This window comes from Andrographis paniculata, unplaced genomic scaffold (assembly GCF_009805555.1).
Source record: "Andrographis paniculata isolate CXL003 unplaced genomic scaffold, ASM980555v1 Contig34END, whole genome shotgun sequence".
Taxonomy (NCBI): Eukaryota; Viridiplantae; Streptophyta; class Magnoliopsida; order Lamiales; family Acanthaceae; genus Andrographis; species Andrographis paniculata.
Genome location: NW_026137567.1, coordinates 5817914 through 5837276, shown reverse-complemented (window position 1 = coordinate 5837276; position 19363 = coordinate 5817914). Strand labels below are relative to the sequence as shown.

The window sequence follows — 19363 nt, the reverse complement described above, 5'->3', positions numbered from 1 at the left end:
TTTTTGTATCCAACCAAATTACATAATTTTCCCAAACCGAATAGTACTATTTTATATTAAAATGTTAAAAATCATTTTTTTTTTTTTTAATTATATGACAAATATACATGTAGAAGCTGGTGCGTGTACTCTTCAAAAGCATTTTTTCTAAAAAAATAAAATTGTCCATTAAAGAGATGAAAGACAAATTTATTCGTAATCATGCAATTCACAAATATATTCACTACAACACGTTCTGTGACATCAAAAGAATAATACTCCAATACAAATACACAATGTTGCAGTTGAAGTAATCAAATCTAGAAAGAAGATAATATCCTCATCAATCCAGAAACCAACGCAAATTTACCTCTTCTTTCCATGATCATAAAATTTTATTTACAAATAATCTACATATACATACATAAACAAATTCATTCAAAGCTAGCCAAGGACCACGGCAATGTCCAAAAGAAGCAGATGTAAGACAAAGACAGGCAAGACTACAAATCGGGTTAAAATTCCCGCATCAACAGCAGCCGAGAAGAACCTCTAGATTATATCTGCTTCACAGATACCATTTTCGAGCAAACCCATCAAGGACATGTTCGATTAAGCAAATTAGTTCAACATTACATAGTCCAAACACACAGATCATCCTACTTAGATTCGTCCCATGTTTGACGGAATAAGACTCGTTCAAAGTCAATCAGCCATTGAAATATACCAAGACTTAACACAGGAACCATGGTAGATTTTTCGAATAATGGAAGACAAGAAAGAACAAGGCAAATAGCAGATTCTTGATTTCAACCAATACGCGAAACGATTCACAAGACAATACAGCGAAAGTTCAAACAAAAGGATGGCGCAATTCATAAAGTAATCAAAGATCCCATTTTCATAAGGTGTTATTTGAATTGCCATTCGCATTTGATAACCTTCGAAAAGCACACGCCATTAGATTCCTCCCCGTGAAAAGGCTAAACCTCGATTTAACAGGCAAACGGCCACCATTACTCGTCGATGGTGCATCAAACTCAGCAGCAACATCTCGAATACTACCACTTAAATCACTTACTATCGGAGGGAACGCCGCTACGTCATCCTGTACTCCCCCGTCGCTCGTGCTCAAATCCAACGCCTCCGCTTCAATCTCGTCAGCATCCAAATTCACCGACAACGACACCCTCCTCGCCCGCAACCAGTCCGCAACATCACTCGTCACGCCTCGGCACTTCTTGACTTTAATCTTCACCAAATTCGGGCACCCAAAAGCAAATGCCTCAATCCCAGCATCCGTCACACGGCACCCCTTTATACAGAGCTTCTTCAATGCTTTGCATTTAGTCGCAACACACGAAATCTCATCGTCACCAATGGTTTCGCTCCCACAAAGCGCCAGTCTTTCCAACTTCTGACAATTCGATGCCATTTCCGACAAACTTACCGAGCTCAAGTTCACCCCAATCAGCACCAATTCCACAAGATTCATACTGTTCTGGGCAACGGCAATCAATGCATCATCACCCATCCTATTTGTCCTCCACCCATCGATATGAAGCTTTCTTAACAGCTTACAATTCTCAGCAATGGCGAAAATCCCATCATTCGAGCAATCGGGAGCCTTCACCAAGTGAAAAACCTCCAAATTCAGGCACTTTGAAATAGCAATTAGCCCCAAATCGCTCACCTGCAACCTCTCCAAGTGAATCTCTGTCAGGCAATTCTTCCCCTTGGTAACTGTCTCCAATAACCTATCCCAATCTCCCAAACACCTCAAGATCTTCAGAGTTTTCAAATCCTTCGATCCGATAATCAGAGGCCCAAAGCACTGCCCGTTGTAGAGTTCCTTGAGCGTTATTGACTTCAGAGACGACGACGCCGTCCCAGGACCAATCGGTTCCGCCGCAAACCCGTCGTTTATGCCGCGTAAACGCTTAACGGAGAGCTCCTCCAACGAGGAACAGTTATTGAGAAGTGCGTTCATGCCTTTGGCCCCAAACATACACGATCCGCACGAAAATTTACGCAGAGATTTACAGTTTGTGGCGAGAGAATACATACCGACGTCGGTGATTTCGCGGCACCCCCGGAGCTTAAGGCGGGTTAGGTTATGGCAACGGAGGGAGATAAACAACAAATCGTCGTCGTTTAAGCTGACCGACTTGCGGTCGCAGCGAAGGGCGAGTTTCGTGACGGAATCGAACCGCAAAAACACTTTCGACAGATGAACGGCGACGTCGGCCGACGCGTTGAGCGCGAGGCGGTACCGACTCTGCCCCTCCACCGATAACCATCTGCGGCAGACCAAGGAGCAGCTCTTCCGATCGCCGGAGCTCAGAGATTGGAATATCAGAGCCAAACACTCGTCCGGGATCTCCGCCGTGTAGTCCCGCGGTGAGTCGACGCGAAATTCCTCCGCGCCGTTGCTTGAGCACCGAAATTGGTAAAGTTCGAGATTAGGGTTTCGAAAACGACTGGAACCGCCGGGGCAATTGCCCTGCGTGGAAGCAGCCTGACCCATTTCCAGGCCGTCCGCCGGGAACACGTTGCACGCGCCGCCGACCAGATAGTGGCGAAAAACCGCCGGGCCGATTACGATATAGAAGAAAGAGTAGGGATAGGCTAATCGATAGCGTAGCTTTTAATGCGGGGAAAGAAAATGGCAGAAACAGTAAAGGCAAGAAATCTGACCCGTCAAAAGCGTAGACTGTGGGTCTGCGCGTGGACTCCACGACATCCTTCTGCGAGTGGGGGAGCGTGGGCTACCTCTCCACTACCACTACTCTCCAGACTCCACTCCTATCCAATAATGCCCAACGGATGGATATTATTTTTTATTTTCTCCAAAATCTAAATTGTAATAATACAATTGGAGACTTTTGTGTTATTGCAATGTTAAAGAACACATTTGTGATTTAAGGATGAACAGTAGCAATGTGTTTCAGTCAGATTTAGAAAGCAAAAAAAGATAATAAATAAAGGAAATGGTGGTCCAAATCAAAAGAAAGGCGTGATGACTAATAATCGATTGTTGGTGTAACGCTTTTAGGTCACGGGTTCCACGCTTCTTACACTTCCACGCTTAGGTACTGTACAGTTACGTTGTGGGATTATTTCTATAGTCATCAGAACTTAATTGGGTAACTCGAAATGAATTTATTTTATTTTTTAAACTATAATTCAATATCGAATCAACTTTTAAATCTATATATTAAGAAAAAAAGTTAAATTAGGTAGCCAAATTTTAATGGGCCTTTCTTAAACCCACGTCACCTCTACCGTCCATTATATTTGTTAGTAGAGCATTAAGCAAGCAGCCAATTTGCAATATTAATAGTGAATGATGTTAAGCACGACCTCAGCAGAGTTGTCGTTATTTTCTTTTTCTTTTATTTAAAAATAATAACTAAACGTATTTTGATAACAGTATTCTAAATAAAATAAAATTAAATATATATATATTTTTTAATAATATAAATTTATTATTATTATTATTATTATTAACTATTGTAAATTTTGGCCAAACCAGAGCCGTTATTCCGACCCAGATCCAATGTCCCGACCTTTAGGCAACCCGATGTCTTCCAACCAAAATCACATTTTAGAGTATATATTTAAACTGTACAATTTCAAAAAGTTTAAATTTTACATATTATTACAACAATATCATCAAATAATTTAACTATATTACAAAATATTTTTAAGCTTAAAAAAAAAAAAAAAGTTGAAGTAGTGAGAGAGTGGAATTTGGTTGAAGGTGTGTTGGTTGCAGTGAGAGAGAGAGAGAGAGAGAGAGAGAGAGAGAGAGAGAGAGAGAGAGAGAGAGAGAGAAACACACATTTGGGCCTATTAACCTAAAGAGAGGGGGAGGCCCATTCATTGTGGGCCTATATGCAAATATTAAATACAAATACAAATTGGAGTGAGTGATGATATTTATTGATTGGTTAACAATAATTAATTCAACTGATTAATTAATTTGGTTGTTACATTACATTCACATATGATATGGGAATTCATTAATTCATTAATTCACTCATTCAGTGCTTAGCCCACAAACTTTTGAGCATTGGTTTGGTTGGGTTGGGTCTATGAACACAGTTGAAAATGACAACTGCATTGCCACAACTAACTAAATAAATTAATAAATCAAATTTAACAAAAAAGTATATGGAAATTGATTGTTGTGTATTGTGTGTTTCATTGCCAATTGACTTGACTGAGTTTATTTATTTTTATTATTATTTTTTTCTAACATAAAAATCCGCAGGCGCTACTCGAAAGTAAATAGACACAGAGTGCACAATGGATCAGCGGCCACCTTTGTCTTACTTACTACACTCTGAAAATGATGTTTGAGGTTGCCCTTTTATTTCTTGTCAGAACATATCTATATATATATATATATATTTATATGTATATATCATCATCATCATCATCACTACTACTGCTGCTGCTACTGGTCATGGGTTCTTCGTGCCCATCACTAACGCCATTCACTTCAATTCATGAATTTATTTATCAATTCTTGAAATCTGCTACCCTTTCAATTAATGTCGTCGTGTAATTTATATTCATATTAGTTTATGTACACCATTTTATATTATCCATGCTACCTAAATTAGTAATCAACCAATATTAATTAATTATTATGCTCTCTAAGTTGGACGACCTAAGATTTATTATTAAATTAAATGATTTCAAAAAATCATTACATAGTGTGTATGAAATTTATCAAATCATGTCAAAAAAAAAACCAAAATAAATATATAAAGCATGGCTGTGATGCTTACCTATTGCACCGTAAAATAGATATGTTTAGTTATACTATCTCTAGTGTCCCAAAATAATTGCTAGTTTTTTGTATTTGAACAAATTTTTTATATGTTATAATTTTGATTATTTTGACTTTCATTGATTGTTTTTAGTGATTTTGTAAATTGTATTATAAGGATAAAAGAGAAAAAAAAAAAAAGAAAAAAAGAAAAAGAGTACAAAGTAAATATATATGTATACAAATATTGCGAGACATCTAGGGGTGTGTTTGTTTGGGGGTTTGGATTTTGATTTGAGATTTGAATAGTAAAAATTTTGAATTTGAATAGTTGTATGATGTGATATAAATAGGTGATGATGTGATGTTTTGAATGTAAAATTGATTTTTAGTATAATATAAAAAATAAAAAATAGGTGTTTGATTTGATGTTTTTGGGGGGAAAATTTTGGATAAATAGTGAAATCTCTTGCAAATCCATCAAACCAACACACCCCTAAATAAAATCAACAGTAAACAAATTGAGAAGGAAGGAATATTAAATATATTGAACAATTATTCAATAGTACTATAAAATATTATAATTCAATATGATTAGGATCATTTTTTTTTTTTTAGCAATGAACAACTATTCAATATATTAGTTTCTAAAACAATTCTTTTTTTAGTAAAAAAATCATATTAACTAATTTTTTTTATATATAAAAAAAAAACAATGTTCCAATATACTCCATCCGTCCCAATACAATAGTCTTATTTACCATTTTTGTTCATCGTAAAACAATAGTTTCGTTTTCATAAATAATCGTATCATCGTAAAATTATCCCTACTTTTTCATTATTATTACACAATTGCCACTACTTTTTACACCAATATACTCACTGGGGCAAAAGAGTCGTTTGTCCTTACTTTTTACCAACTATTAATATAAAATCAATATTTCTTAAATCTCGTACTCAACACAATAAAATTATAGTTTTGGGACGGAGGGAGTATATCATTGAAATTGGTTCTTGGAGGCTCCGGGAGCAAAGCACCCACACCAATGGCACAGGTGAAGGATTTATGCGTGTTAATATCATTTCAGGAGCTTGGATCCTGGGAGCATCATTATATTGTTTCATCCTACCATATATGGAAATTATTAGAAATCATTTTAATTTACTTTATTACAAATCAATCTGTCATCATATTCAATTGTACTTTGGAACACAATTATTTTTGCCAACGCAGAATTCAGGCACTAGTTAATTTCACTCTTTTATATAGAATACATGCATATATATATTTTTATGATGTATTGATGTTTGTACTTTTGACAACTTTTTTTTTTTTTTTTTCTTCTTTTTATTTTATTTTTAAAAAAAATGTATGCTGCAATTATTCAAGATAGCTATTGCAAGTGCTGCTGTAAATTAAGACCAAATTCTTAATGAAGACACTTAATTACATTAAAGGGTCCAAACGTGTAAGGGTAGATTAAAGTGGGCTACCCTATGAACAATAATTGACATTAATTCTCACTAATAATAATTCCAATCAATTTCAAAAGAACTTCTCAATTTACAAATATACAAAATTTATATTATGAATTATGCAATCATTTTTACAAATAAAATAAAACAAACAATGTGAATCATAACAATATTTCCAATTTAAAATTTTATTTTAATATTTGTTTAATCAGTTATAAGGGTGTCTTTACTTTATGATATTTTTGGGTTTCATTCAATAGTAAAGATTGTATAGTCAAAAAATAATAATAATAATAAAATATATATATATATATATATATTACTAACTACTATTGGCGTTGTGTTAGGTGGGGTTTAGGATACATTGTTCAACTATTATCATTATTATTTTTTTCATGGCTATGAATGATTAAACTAAATTCTCAAAATTAATCCCATGATTTCGTAATTAATCTTGCTTTAGTTAATCAAAGTATATATCTATATATATATATATATTATAATTAAATAGGTTTAGTGTAGAAGACTTGTGTCTCAATAATTAAAAACAATGATAATGATAATAATGCACAATTCTTGTATATGGGTTTTGATTATTATTTGTGGGTACACATGATGTGCTTGGCAATATACACACATAAGGACAAAAACTTTATTATGTACCATAAAGAAGCTGTTCAATAGCTCAATTTAGATACAAAATTATGCTTATTTTAAAACCTACCTCCATATTTAGTTCACTTATTATTATTATTATTTTAAAAAAAATAATATTTCTAATAAATAAAATTGTATTCAATAGTAGTTGTGTTTATTTGAAGGATCCCATTAAGAGAATTATATAGGGCTGCCCCTATCTAGTATTTTTGTCATAATAATCGTTATTTATCTAAGTATATTATTACATGAATAAATTGAGTATAGACACTATATGGTAGCAATTGAAATGAGTTTTCTTGGACCACATTTACGCATGCGTGCACATTACAAATATTTTTTTATTTTTTTAGCAATATGATATTTGAAATTCTTTTTAAAACACATCAATAATATTTATAATTTTATTCCGGATTTGATCATGTGCTAATTGAATATCAATTCAGCATATGCCCAAGTTAATCTTAACTTTTAATTTAGCCAAGTGTTTAATTAAAAGTGCTAACTATATTAAGCAATGCTGATTCAATAAATTCAACCTACTATCAACTCCAATCTTATTTAATGGAAGATATAGGTAGATGATCAAATATTACATTTTTATTTTGTGCTTAATTGATTTTAGTATTGTTAGTTATGTTTAAGATTAATATAATTATTTTCAAACAATTTTGGAATAATAAGAGAATTATCAAAATAAGTGGATGGAACGAATCAACCCACAACTCAATATTTAGCGGATTTTATAGTGAGACGAGTGGCAGATTCTATTGGATTCATAATTTTCCTTTAACATGAGGAACCTGTTGTACCAATTTTGACAGCTCTTTATAAAAAAATAATATCATAATAATTAATCAGGGATAACACATTTCATTGTTTTTTTCTTACTTTATTGTAATAATAATTATCTCCGAACTATATTGATGGATGGTTCAATAATGCGTTGTCTGAACTTGAAGTCTCATTTGTTGAAGAATCAATAGATACTCATATATATGTTTGTTGCATCACCTCTCTATCATATATCAATGATATATATATTGGTATGAAAATGGTAATATTCGATGTAGTAAAATGTTGATATATAAAATAATTACAGTATTTAAGTGGTGCTGAATGTTTACGGCATTGACCATTTACCCATTGGTAAAAGTGAAATTTAACAGAATCGAGTCAATGGATCTCTTCCTTCAACAAATTTCATCTTTATTATTATTATTATTATTATTATTATTTACATTCCTTATTTAAATCATCTATAAAGAATTATATAATAATTTATTTTGAATATAATGGTCCTGTGGCTCTCACTATTATTAAAATAAATAAATAAATAAAACCGATCCAAATCTGATCATGAATAATACCCACTTCCCAACGCCCCGACCCAAACCCGGATTCCTTTTGGTCAACATTTGACCATTCCATTCTTCTAATCTTTCATTTATTCTTTAAATTGAATAAAAAAGTTATATTGAATACAGAAAACCAATCCATCGCAAAATTCAAAAATCAGCCAAAAAGGGATGCGAAAAGAACGAAACAGGGAAGAAAATAAACCCCACGCTAAATAAGAAATAAGAATCCATCCATGTAAGTGAAGCAGCCATGGAAGAACAAAAAAACACAGAAAATAATGGAGAGAGACGACAATGGTACGGATTCATTCTACTTGTACATCGAGAGAACGACACATTCACTAATTAATACCAACACTAAATGGGTTGCCCAAATATTTATGATTTTACTGTATCTGTTATCTGTAGATGAATGAATAAATACACACAAATATATATAACATTTCAGATAAAAATGGGTACAGGGCCATTATTGTCCCCTCTGAACATTCGATGCCTAATTTCTTTTCTTTCGATAAAATTTCCTAAAGATATAAAAAAATAAAAATAAAAAACCAATCTTGTCACCACAAGCAAAAAGATTAAAAAAAAAGGACAGGCGTGAAAGGTCTCCCAGATAAAACCCCTCCCTCCCTCGACTGCCAGCTGCTTTGGTTAGCCCTTCATTTCCTTGCTCTCTCTCTCTCTCTCTTATTTCATTTCTTTTTGAGTGTTAGAGTAAAAGGGCAATAAAGAAAGGGGCAAGGAGATATGTTTCCGAGCCCAAGATTCAGTCTTTGCTGCTTTTGCATATTGTCTTGAGGATAATGAGCAGAGGCTTCTGTGTCTTCTTCTCCGAGGAAGAAGAAGAGGAAGAACATGTTTTCTAATTTCCAACGCCACGAATCCCTTCTCCAAAATCCAATCTTTGATTCCCTTTACTGCCAGGAGGAGGAAGAGGACTGTTTCGACGAGAATGCAGGTGGTGCCCTTTTGTCCCACAACCTAAACCTGCCGGAAATTCAGGATTTCGCCGAGATTCACGGCGGAAGGCTGCTGCTGTCGGGGCACGACCTTGTCTGGGAAGATGAGGAGATTCGCACCCTTTTGCATAAAGAGAGAGTGGAGGCTGCTGCTGTAATAATGGCAGATTCAGATGGGGCTTTGAGAAGGGCAAGAAATGAGGCCATCGAGTGGATTTTGAATGTGGTTGGGTACTATGGCTTCAACGCCATGACTGCCCTTTTAGCTGTAAACTACTACGACAGATTCATCGCATCTGTTTGCTTCCAGAAGGACAAGCCATGGATGAGCCAATTGACTGCTGTGGCCTGCCTTTCCATTGCTGCCAAGGTCGAGGAAACTCATGTGCCCCTTTTGTTGGACTTACAGGTACCAAAAGAAACCACTTTTTGCAATGCCCTACTCCTAATTTGCTTTGATTGTTGTTTTTGATTTGGATTTGTTGTTGGTTTTTGCTTAGGTTGAGGAATCGAAGTTCTTGTTCGAGGCGAAGACCATTCAGAGAATGGAGCTTCTTGTCCTTTCGACTCTTGGGTGGAAAGTGAATCCTGTGACACCAATGTCATTTATTGACCACATTGTGAGGAGATTTGAGCTCATCACTGATCTGCATTGGCAGTTCTTGAGCAAATGTCACAGTGCTATTCTCTCAGTGATCACTGGTGTGTGGATAGATCAGTTTTTTGTTTGATGTTACCAATTATGGTTGCGAATCGAATGGTTTTAATTGTGAATGTGCACATTTGTGAATGCAGATTGCAGGTTTGGACATTATCTTCCTTCTGTAGTTGCAGCTGCGACGATGGTACATGTGATTGGTGAGATACAAGGCTGTGATGCGACCGATTATCAAGCTCGGCTTGGGGACGTTCTCAAAGTTAGCAAGGTTAGCTTAATTATTAGCTTCTCGGGTTTTGAATTGGATGGTGAAGTTGTATGTATAATTAAGACATTCTTGGATTACAAACTGTAACAGGACAAGGTTGATGAATGCCACAAGATTGTCACGGAGGCAATCAATGATCCCAAACGCAAACATCACCACCATAAGCGCAAGCATGACTCGATTCCGAGCAGCCCCAGTGGTGTGATCGACGCCTACTTGAGCTCTGAAAGCTCAGTCGATTCGTGGGCTGTTGCATCATCGTCTGTGTCGTCATCACCAGAGCCTTTCTTGAAAAGAAGCAGGGCTAATGATCAGCACATGAGATTGACTCCACCTAGCAGTGTGTCTGGTGGCAGGGCTACTCATCTTCATTGAACTAAACTCGCAGTATCTTTCATATAAATATATATCTATATATTTATTCAATATGATCAACGGTACCTTCGTATCACGCTTTGGCTATATTTTCCATCGCACTCTAGTGCAATAATAATGTGACATTTCTACTATGATGTTATTTCAGCCTAATCGATCCCATGTGATGAACTTAAGCATTTTGCATCAGCTGGCATGATTTCTATTATATATATTCGGGATGTCGAGGATACATAATGCCTAGCTCTAGATACAATGGGGGAACGGGACAAGGGATGGGTGTCCCGAGCATTTGGTGGTTTCCACAATGGAGGAATTCGTGGATTTAAGTAAGGTTTTCGATGTATGTAGGACAGGTTGGCAATTGACTGCTTTGCCTTTCTTAACATGTTGGCAGTTTTAATATAATCTAAGTGTGGAGAAAACTGTCTCGATGATCGAAAAACATGTTGTCCTCAAGTGGGATTCAAGCTTGTGGCCTTTGATGGCCTTTTCTTGCTTGTTTTTAATCTAAAGGACAGGAAAGTCTCCCTTGAGAAATTTAATGCATTTTGCTCAGTTTCAAGCTTGAGATCTTTTGCATTTGGAATGTAGGGAAGCCAACAAGATTCTCAAACCTGTGAGCTAATGTGACAAAGCTGTTCATTAGGATCCTATTATATAAATAAAAAAAATAATCTTGGACAGGTCTTGTTGAGTGTACGTATGTTCCAATGCATTGATTGTATTTTGGGAGGATTCCTGTTTATTGGCGGGGGAGAAAGGCAAAGGGATCAATGAATTTTCTAAGGACATTTCATTAATAGGACACCAACCAATGGACATGCTCTGCAATTCTTTCACTGGAAGAGTTGCAGAAGGCATAAATTTAACTAGGAGGAAAAGAAGCAACATAAATTTTCCTCAGTAAGCATCCGAGGAAGCCCATTACAATTTATAGTATATTATATTCCACACCAAAAACATGTTAGCCCAGCAAGATAATCATTTCAAGATAATTCTCTTCCCAATAATTGAATCCTCAGGCAGATATTGCTAAGAGAAATGATGAAGGTAGAAAGTTATCAGAGAGAAGATCTTTATCTATGTCCTTGACCCTAAAGAATGACATGTGATGATACATATTTTTTATACATACCTCTTATCTAAAAGGCCAAAAGATCTGTCATTGAACAAAGAAGAGGGGGAATTGTGGAGTGTACCTTTGTTTGCTGATGCATTCATACTGTGCAGTAGTTTGATTTCTGCAGAAGACTCAGTCCTGGAGTGATTGTGCATTCATGTGCCTCTTCATAACAGAGTTATTTATTTGTTTACATCTCCAGGACAATCTTTTCTAATGTACCCTGAGATTCTGGCAGCTGGAGGATCATCAATCTGTCACAGCTTACAAAAAGAGGTTTAATGGAATGGACAAGCAGGAGAAGAAAAGAAAAGAAAAGAAAATGCTATTTCATCCCTCAAGAAATCAAAGTGGTAAAAAAACTGCAAGCTATTGCACAATCAAAACTACGAAAATAGATACAAATTGTACCATATATTTTGGTGTAGTATTACATTGTCTTACTCCAAACAACCAAGATATGACAGGAAGATCCTGCCCTGCAAGATCAACAACTATTGCCCACAGCAAAAAAGATGATGTTTTTATTATCAACAGACAACATAGTGAGGCCGGGGAGGGGCCAATGTTTGAGTAACCTGCAGACAGTGAGGACCATTTCAATGCAATGCAACTGGTACGGGATGTATATTCAGTGATAGGAGTAGAAGATGGAAACATGTGATCAACTTTGAATCTTGCCCACATAGTCGAGACAAGTCCGGACTTGATCAGCAAGTGACTGGTGGGAGATCCACTCCAATGGACATCGGAGGTTTCAGAGAACTGCTGCTTTGGAGATGATATATCAACTCTAAAACCTTCGATATCCATTAGAGTGGATCTCCACCAATCATTTACTGATCATGTCCGGACTTGTCTCGACTATGTGGGCAAGATTCAGAGTTGATCACATATTTTCATCTTCTACTCCTATCACCGAAGATAAATCCCGTATTAGTTGCAGTGATCAGTAAGTGACTAGTGGAGATTCACTGCAATGGACATCGGAGGTTTCAGAGAACCGCTGCTTTGGAGATGATATATTGCTGGCGGCAGCATCGACATCAACATTAATTATGATTTTCCTCTTTTGAGAATCAGACTTCACCTTCTCCTCTGTCTCTTCTGATGTGGTGGTTTCAGAGGGCTTCAATTGTTGTTGCTTCTGGGATATCATAGCTTGAGCTTCCGCAACCACTGATGCATCATTATCCGCTGCATATAGAATCATTTTTATTGCTTCAACAACCTGTTGAACAAATGAACAAGAATCATCCTCAAATTTCCATGTGTTCACTAGAAGATTTCAAAACATATATACAATTTTAAAGGAACTTCTAAACATGAAGAATGGGAGTACCCTGAAATCACTACCTGCATATGTTCAATCTCAGGGGTTTGGCACAAAATCTCTACATCCCTTAGCTTTGCAAAGTAGAAGTCCCTCTCTTTCTCTAGGCTGTCTATTGACAGCTTCAACTCCGTAATCTGCCACATTAAAAAATGTAACAAACTACCAAAGGATTTTAAAACTATATACATAATCATATCCAAACATAGTAATAGGCAACCTGTTGCTCAAACATTGTTCGTTCTGATTCATGGTAAACTGGAGCCCCGTCACTTGAAGAAGATCTAGAGCTACTAGATGAAGGACGAGTAGCTTTGACATGTTGATTTGGGTTGGCGTGAGGTACATCAGCAGGCTTTCGATTATTATGACCAACATTTTTTGGTGCAGTTGATGTACTTCTAGTCAAAGGTTGTGATGGTGCAGATTTTTTTCCAGGCTCTTTTCCACCCTTGCAAGCCTCTCTCCTCTCCAAAGGATTGTAGCTATCATAAACATACAGATAAACATTAGAGAATCTGAGAGGAAACCTATATACAAGAAAAATGTAATTAAGCAAGAACAGAAGACGACAAGTATTGAAGCATTGAATCTCCAGCTGTGACGTTGAAATTTAACACAAGTTTTACCTAAGATATGGTTTACTAAGTTATTAAACTGCTGAACAAAGGTTTTTCTATAGAACCCTTCATTGCACATGTACCAAAAACATTTTCAATCATTAACCTAAAGTAAATATCAGAACATGAATTTTCATATTTTGAAATTTCTAAGTTCCTAGTGTCAAACAGGTGTGCCTAGCGAAGCTAAAATGTTAGATTTCAAAGCTTCTCACAGAAAATGTGAGGCTTATGTAACTCTAATATCAAACTTGCATTGAACACACTTTGCATCACATAAAAGATGACATGCTGCTCAAACATTATACATCCAGACTATCCAGTTGATTCCTTATGCTACATCTAACCATATATATTTAATTAGCATTCCCATATTGATAAATCCGTTATATAGAGTTTCAAGCTAAGCAAAAAGTAAAACACATGCAAGAAGTTTGAAGCCCAAGAAATTTACTTGTTTATGAGTCCACCATTTACACAGTCACAGTAACGCTTCATCCATTGCATAAATTCCAAATTGTCTAGCGGCCTTCCCTTGATCAATTTATTCACCTCTATGTGCTGCAATCGCACAAAATGAAAACTTTATTTAATCATCAAAAAGCAAAGTAACAATACACCAATATCGAGGAAAATTTCAACTCGAAAAACTTCCGTAAACGTGGAAGTTTATAATACCTTTTTGATCTTGAGTTTGTTGAAAACATCTTGAAGGACCTTGTAATTTTGAATCATCTCGTACTCATTCTTTGCATCAAAATTGACTTTGTGCATTGGAACCATTCCAGGATGAACCGCATCCATCAGCTGGCATTGAACAGCGCCCGTGCAAGCCTGCGCAATATTCAAACGGTAGAACATAAACAAATAGAAAATTCACCGTTGGAATCATCAAATCTATTAGGTATAAAGCAATTTCAAACCCTAGAAACTCCAATTCGAAAAAAATAAATAAATCTCGGAGTTTTAATAGGGATCCACATCCACCACAACACAAGAGAAAGCAGAACAGTAAAGATCCATACCTCTTCGACTTTCGATAGATTGAGGTGTAGGGTGGAATTAATCCACGCGAGAATCTCCGATCTGCCGACGAAATACGCGGAGTCCATCATCCCAATGTTTGTCGCCATTTCCTTCAAACTCAGAGAATTGAGAATTTTGGGCTTTGTTAACACAAACACAGCCTTTTTACTTTTTCCTAACTTGTATAAAAGCCTTAACTTTGAGCTTCAGCGGGGACGGACTGGCGGAGCCCTACCACAGCCTGCCTTCGTGCGCGGCTCTTGTTTCAGAGAGATGGAAAATCTCCTAAAACTGTATGTATTTGAAATGGTATTTGAGCGGGAGCGCCGTTAATTCTTTTTCAATTCAGAAGTATTCCATGGGCAGGTGTATTTGAAATGGTATTTGAGCGGGAGTACCGTTAATTCTTTTTCAATTCAAAGTACTCCATGGGCCAGGCCTCGAATCACCCTACAGTAATGGCCCAATAGGCCCAATTAACATATTTAAAATTCAGCAAGGATTACAATCCCTATCTAATTCAAGAAATCAATCAAGTGAAAGCAAAATACACGATGGGCTCTCAAATTATTACAAGAAAACCAAATTTGTCAGACAATTGGCATAAAAATGATAAGATCCTACCCCAACCATCATTCCACTCAAGAATCTCTAGCAATGGCAAAACACAAAAATCATGTCAGCAATCACTCGGATCATTCATTACATACACATTACATTCTCTACATTGTTCCTGTTTCCTCGTCCCTCGTTCCATCACAAGTGAGCATAATAGGCAGAGGAAAATGACGAGCAGCATGGGAATCTTTCCAGGGCCTGCAGAACTTCTTTCATTGACGGTCTCTTTTGTGGCACAGGCGATATGCAATTGTATCCCATTTTCAGCAGTGCCAGCAACGCCTCCTCCTTCCCCTCCAGCTCGCCGCGGATCGCCACGTCAGCCATCCTCAACACCTTGCCTCTATCCTCGTCAGCAGCTGACATGGCTCCCCCGATGGCCAGGGCAGGCCCCGTCTCCTCCGATGCAATGACCTTTCCGGTCACCAGCTCCAGCAATATCACGCCGAAGGTGAACACATCCCATTTAGGATTCGGCTTTAGGCTTCGAAGCGACTCCGGCGCGTGATAAGGCGAGACGCCGATCACGCTCGGGCTCGGGCTCGGCGTTGCTGCACTGGCTGCGGCGTAGTCCTGGAAGCTGTCGCGGGAGGCGGTTGATCGCTTGCTGCCGAAATTCCGGGCGGAGCCGCAATTCTTGGAGCTGTTTTCGCCTGCGACGAGCCTTTCGAGCCCGAAATCACCGATCTTTGGCTCCATGTCTGCTCCTAACAAAATGTTGCTCGGCTTTAAGTTGCCGTGCACGTGCTTCTTCTCGTGGATGTAGCACAGCCCGCGTGCGGCGCCTTTCGCTATCTTGAGCCGCAACTCCCATGGCAAGTGACAGGGGGAAGAGCCAGCCTTCCCTGAAAATTGCAAAGAAACAAAATCATCTTCAGACAAACGGTTGACTTGTCTTCAAGTTGAAATTAATGTGGAATGGGACCATCAGGGTTCTTGATGGCTCGTTGCCTTTGTCAATCTGCTATCCGTCCAACTTAATATACAGAAAAATTCAAACTATGGCGATCACGACAGCACATGAACAATTACTTTGATGATTAAAGATGGTTAGTTGGAGGTTTGGGATTAAGGGGACTTACTGTAGCGGGCGTTGGCGAGGCTGCCATTGGCGACAAAATCGTAGATGATCAGCTTTTCGTCAGTGCCCCAGTAGAATCCCCTGATCCGTACGAGATTTGGGTGCACCAGCTTCGCGATCACGCGGACCTGATTCTCGAAATCTCTGAAGCGTTCGACGCCGTTTTCGCCGATCCGGCGGACGGCGAGGGTGGTGCCGTCTTCGAGAACCGCCTTGTACATTATGCTGGAGCCCGACGCGCCAAGGATGTAAGCAGACGCCTTGAGAAGCGTTTCCAGTTCCAGCTGGTTTTCCCCGTCCACTGTCACAAGTGCGCCGGTCTTCTGCTCTTGGGCTGCGTGCGACCTGTCGGGGGGGTTTCGCGGGTTTTCGGTGGGGTCGGAGGAGGTGGAGGTGGAGTCGGAGGCGCTTGCTTCGTCGTCGGAGGCGGCGGCGGCGTGTCGGTGTTTTTTGAGGCATGTCCAGGTTCGGAGCCAGCTGGGTTCTTCGGAGGACGCTGAGGATGCCCAGTCGAAGTCTTTGGCTGTTTCGGCTTCTTTTTTAATGGCGGTGTTGATTGATTTCTTCTTCTTGGAGTGGTAAACGTATATGAAGATCAGGACCAGGACGGCGACTCCGGCGACGTCGCCGATGACTATTCCTAAGATTGTTCCGGTTCGGAGACCGGTTCGGCTGACCCGGGGCGGGTTTCCGGCTTCGGGGGAGACGGTTGCGGGATTGGAGTCGATGGTTTTGGGTATGGCGGCGATGGCAGGAGGGGACTCCGGGGAGGCGGCGTCGGGGAGAGTGGCGATTGAGGATGGAATCGGGCAGAGGTTTCTCAACGGTTTGCCGCAGAGGTCAGCGTTGCCGGAGAAAGATTTGGCGGTTTGGTTGAGGAAGAGATTCGACGGCGGAATGGGGCCGGTGAGGTTGTTGAAGGAAAGATCTACGGTGGCATTGGCGGGGATTCCGGCGGCGAATCCCGGCGGGATTCCGCCGGAAAGCCTGTTGTAGGAGACGTTAAAATAGGACAACTTTTTCCCCCCGAATTCCGGCGGCAATGATCCGTTGATTAAATTGGAGGATAAATCCAGAATTTCGACAGAGCTGAAGTTGCCGGGAAGGGAACCGAAAAAGTAATTATTCTTCAGAGAAACGGCTGTCAAGTTCTGAAGGGCTGTCAGGTTTCCTGGCAGGACTCCCGACAGGGCATTGTCGGAGAGGTTAAGAACCCGGAGATTCTTCAGCTTTCCGACGAGCTCCGGCAGGTCCCCGGAGATCAAATTGTTGGAAAAATCTAGAGATTGGAGCTCAGAGGCGGCGAAGAGAGACTGAGGAATGGAGCCATTGATGGAATTGTTGGAAAGATTAAGGTTCCTGAGATGCTCGATCCTGCCAATCGTCGCCGGAATGGAGGCCAGAAGCCCGAAGCCCGGCAGCGACAGGCTCGTGACCCGAAGGACGGCGTCGGCGGAGCCCGGAACGCCACAGGCGACTCCGGCCCAGGCGCACGGCGTCGCATCGCGGTAACTCCATCCCTGCAACACTCCGAAAGGATCACTCAGAACACTGTTCTTGAAGGACAGCAGGAGAAGCCCGTCAGTGTTGAGGCCGTCAGCCCGAGCCCGGACAAGAACAATAAATGTAAGAATTCTCCACCGCCATAAATGGAGGAGGCAGTAATCAAAACCTAGGCCAACGCCGCTCATAATGTTCCGCAGTAATCCCACATCTCTCTCCTTCACAGGGAAAACAAGAAATTGGTAGATGAACTGAACACAGGAACCCAAAAATTAAAAAAAAAAAAGAAAAAGAAAAGAACACACTCTCCAGAGAGAGAAAGAGGAGAGAGAGACAGGAGAAACAAGCAATTAACTGAGATTTATGATGGAAGAGGGACCATGTGAAGAGAGGTCTGGTGTACAAAAAGATAAAATAAATTTGGCACAGCTCACCAAGAAACCAAACGTCCTCACCAAAATACTCTGTTCAGACCATGGCGATACATACATACATAAATACAACAAATAAATTAATGGCGGTGATAGATAGATAGAGAGAGAGAGAGATAAAGAAAGAAGGAAAGAAAGAGAAAGTAGTATCAGAAGAAAACGATATTAATGCTCCTCATCACTCACTCCATGAAACACTCCACACTTCCCTTTGCAAAAACAAAAAGCTTTTAATTCTGATCCTCCATTATTTTAGCAACAACAACTGCTACTGCTACTGCCACTGCCACTGCCACAGCTGCTGCAGCAGCAAGAGAGTGATTAAAAAATAAACAACTAATAATAGAGAATAGCATCTTTGCTAGGTGACATTTAGATGGAGTCAAGAATTATTCAGTAGTATCTTCTTCCCCAACAAATATTTATTAGTACTCTATTGACTTTATGCAAAAGGGGGCCTCTTTGATTATTGGTTTTATTCCCGTCTTATTTCCCCTTTATCAACATGGGATGTCACATTACAGATCTCCATCAAAGTATACATACATACATACATACATAGATCTGAGTTCTCAATGAATGTTGGAAAGGAACAACATATAGTAAATGAAATCTTTTTACCCGATTAAACTCCCTAGTTAATTATTAAACTAAACAGAGCTGTTTTCTATATACATTCTTTTTTACTGGGAGATGATGATGATGAGAAATGAGGACCACTGGAAGAATGGTAAAGATTGGTTCTTGTTGGGTAGCTCCATGAGAACATGGCAAGTTCTTGGAATGGAGTTTTGTGTCTTCCCAGTGAGGAAGTTTTAATTTGTTGGAATGGCAAGTGTTGTGTTGTATTCAATTCGATTTCAATTCTTGGAACTACTCTCCATCCACCACTGAAAAAAATGGATACACAACCAGTAAATGAAGCATCTCCAACGTCTGTTTTTTATCCAGAAATGGGTCTGCAGAGTGGTGGGAATTCTCAGCCATTGGTTCAACCACTTCTGCTCTGTTTTCAGTTTCATCCCTTCCTTTCTTTCTTTGTTTCTATTTCGATGCATTTCTGGCACCCCCCCTGCAACAGAATAAATTAATCTACACTTTTAACAAGAAGT

At 38.8% G+C, this 19363-nt stretch overlaps 4 protein-coding genes across 4 annotated transcripts; 1 reads left to right on the top strand and 3 right to left on the bottom strand.

Annotated features, from left to right (window-relative positions):
- Positions 1-760: 760 nt before the first annotated feature.
- LOC127248662 (F-box protein SKIP2-like) lies at positions 761-2826 on the bottom strand. Its single transcript, XM_051271120.1, has one exon. It carries the CDS (start codon positions 2504-2506, stop codon positions 881-883), a length of 1626 nt encoding a protein of 541 aa, XP_051127077.1. The 5' UTR covers positions 2507-2826; the 3' UTR covers positions 761-880.
- A 6063-nt stretch (positions 2827-8889) lies between these two features.
- Positions 8890-11096, top strand: LOC127248397 (cyclin-D3-3-like). The gene is made up of 4 exons (XM_051270711.1): positions 8890-9624; positions 9716-9917; positions 10011-10141; positions 10232-11096. Exons 1-4 carry the CDS (start codon positions 9112-9114, stop codon positions 10514-10516), a joined length of 1131 nt encoding a protein of 376 aa, XP_051126668.1. The 5' UTR covers positions 8890-9111; the 3' UTR covers positions 10517-11096.
- A 756-nt stretch (positions 11097-11852) lies between these two features.
- On the bottom strand, positions 11853-14976 carry LOC127248628 (microtubule-associated protein RP/EB family member 1C). The gene is made up of 6 exons (XM_051271076.1): positions 14618-14976; positions 14271-14426; positions 14047-14153; positions 13193-13457; positions 12996-13109; positions 11853-12870 (listed from the first exon to the last, which is right to left on the bottom strand). The coding sequence occupies exons 1-6, from the start codon at positions 14723-14725 to the stop codon at positions 12589-12591; spliced, it is 1032 nt and encodes a 343-aa protein (XP_051127033.1). The 5' UTR covers positions 14726-14976; the 3' UTR covers positions 11853-12588.
- A 93-nt stretch (positions 14977-15069) lies between these two features.
- LOC127248626 (probable LRR receptor-like serine/threonine-protein kinase At4g37250) lies at positions 15070-18554 on the bottom strand. Its single transcript, XM_051271075.1, has 2 exons — positions 16319-18554; positions 15070-16081 (listed from the first exon to the last, which is right to left on the bottom strand). The coding sequence occupies exons 1-2, from the start codon at positions 18006-18008 to the stop codon at positions 15375-15377; spliced, it is 2397 nt and encodes a 798-aa protein (XP_051127032.1). The 5' UTR covers positions 18009-18554; the 3' UTR covers positions 15070-15374.
- Positions 18555-19363: the final 809 nt, after the last annotated feature.

Excerpts from the sequence above, each read along its gene's own strand:
- LOC127248397 (XM_051270711.1), top strand. The coding sequence starts at position 9,112 with ATGTTTTCTAATTTCCAACGCCACGAATCCCTTCTCCAAAATCCAATC. Across the intron at positions 9,625-9,715 it reads CCCTTTTGTTGGACTTACAG|GTTGAGGAATCGAAGTTCTT; the intron begins GTACCAAAAGAA and ends GTTTTTGCTTAG. Across the intron at positions 9,918-10,010 it reads TATTCTCTCAGTGATCACTG|ATTGCAGGTTTGGACATTAT; the intron begins GTGTGTGGATAG and ends TTGTGAATGCAG.
- LOC127248662 (XM_051271120.1), bottom strand. The coding sequence starts at position 2,506 with ATGGGTCAGGCTGCTTCCACGCAGGGCAATTGCCCCGGCGGTTCCAGT.
- LOC127248626 (XM_051271075.1), bottom strand. The coding sequence starts at position 18,008 with ATGAGCGGCGTTGGCCTAGGTTTTGATTACTGCCTCCTCCATTTATGG. Across the intron at positions 16,082-16,318 it reads CCTCGCCAACGCCCGCTACA|GGAAGGCTGGCTCTTCCCCC; the intron begins GTAAGTCCCCTT and ends TGCAATTTTCAG.
- LOC127248628 (XM_051271076.1), bottom strand. The coding sequence starts at position 14,725 with ATGGCGACAAACATTGGGATGATGGACTCCGCGTATTTCGTCGGCAGA. Across the intron at positions 13,110-13,192 it reads GAACAATGTTTGAGCAACAG|ATTACGGAGTTGAAGCTGTC; the intron begins GTTGCCTATTAC and ends TTAATGTGGCAG. Across the intron at positions 12,871-12,995 it reads CTGAGATTGAACATATGCAG|GTTGTTGAAGCAATAAAAAT; the intron begins GTAGTGATTTCA and ends TTTGTTCAACAG.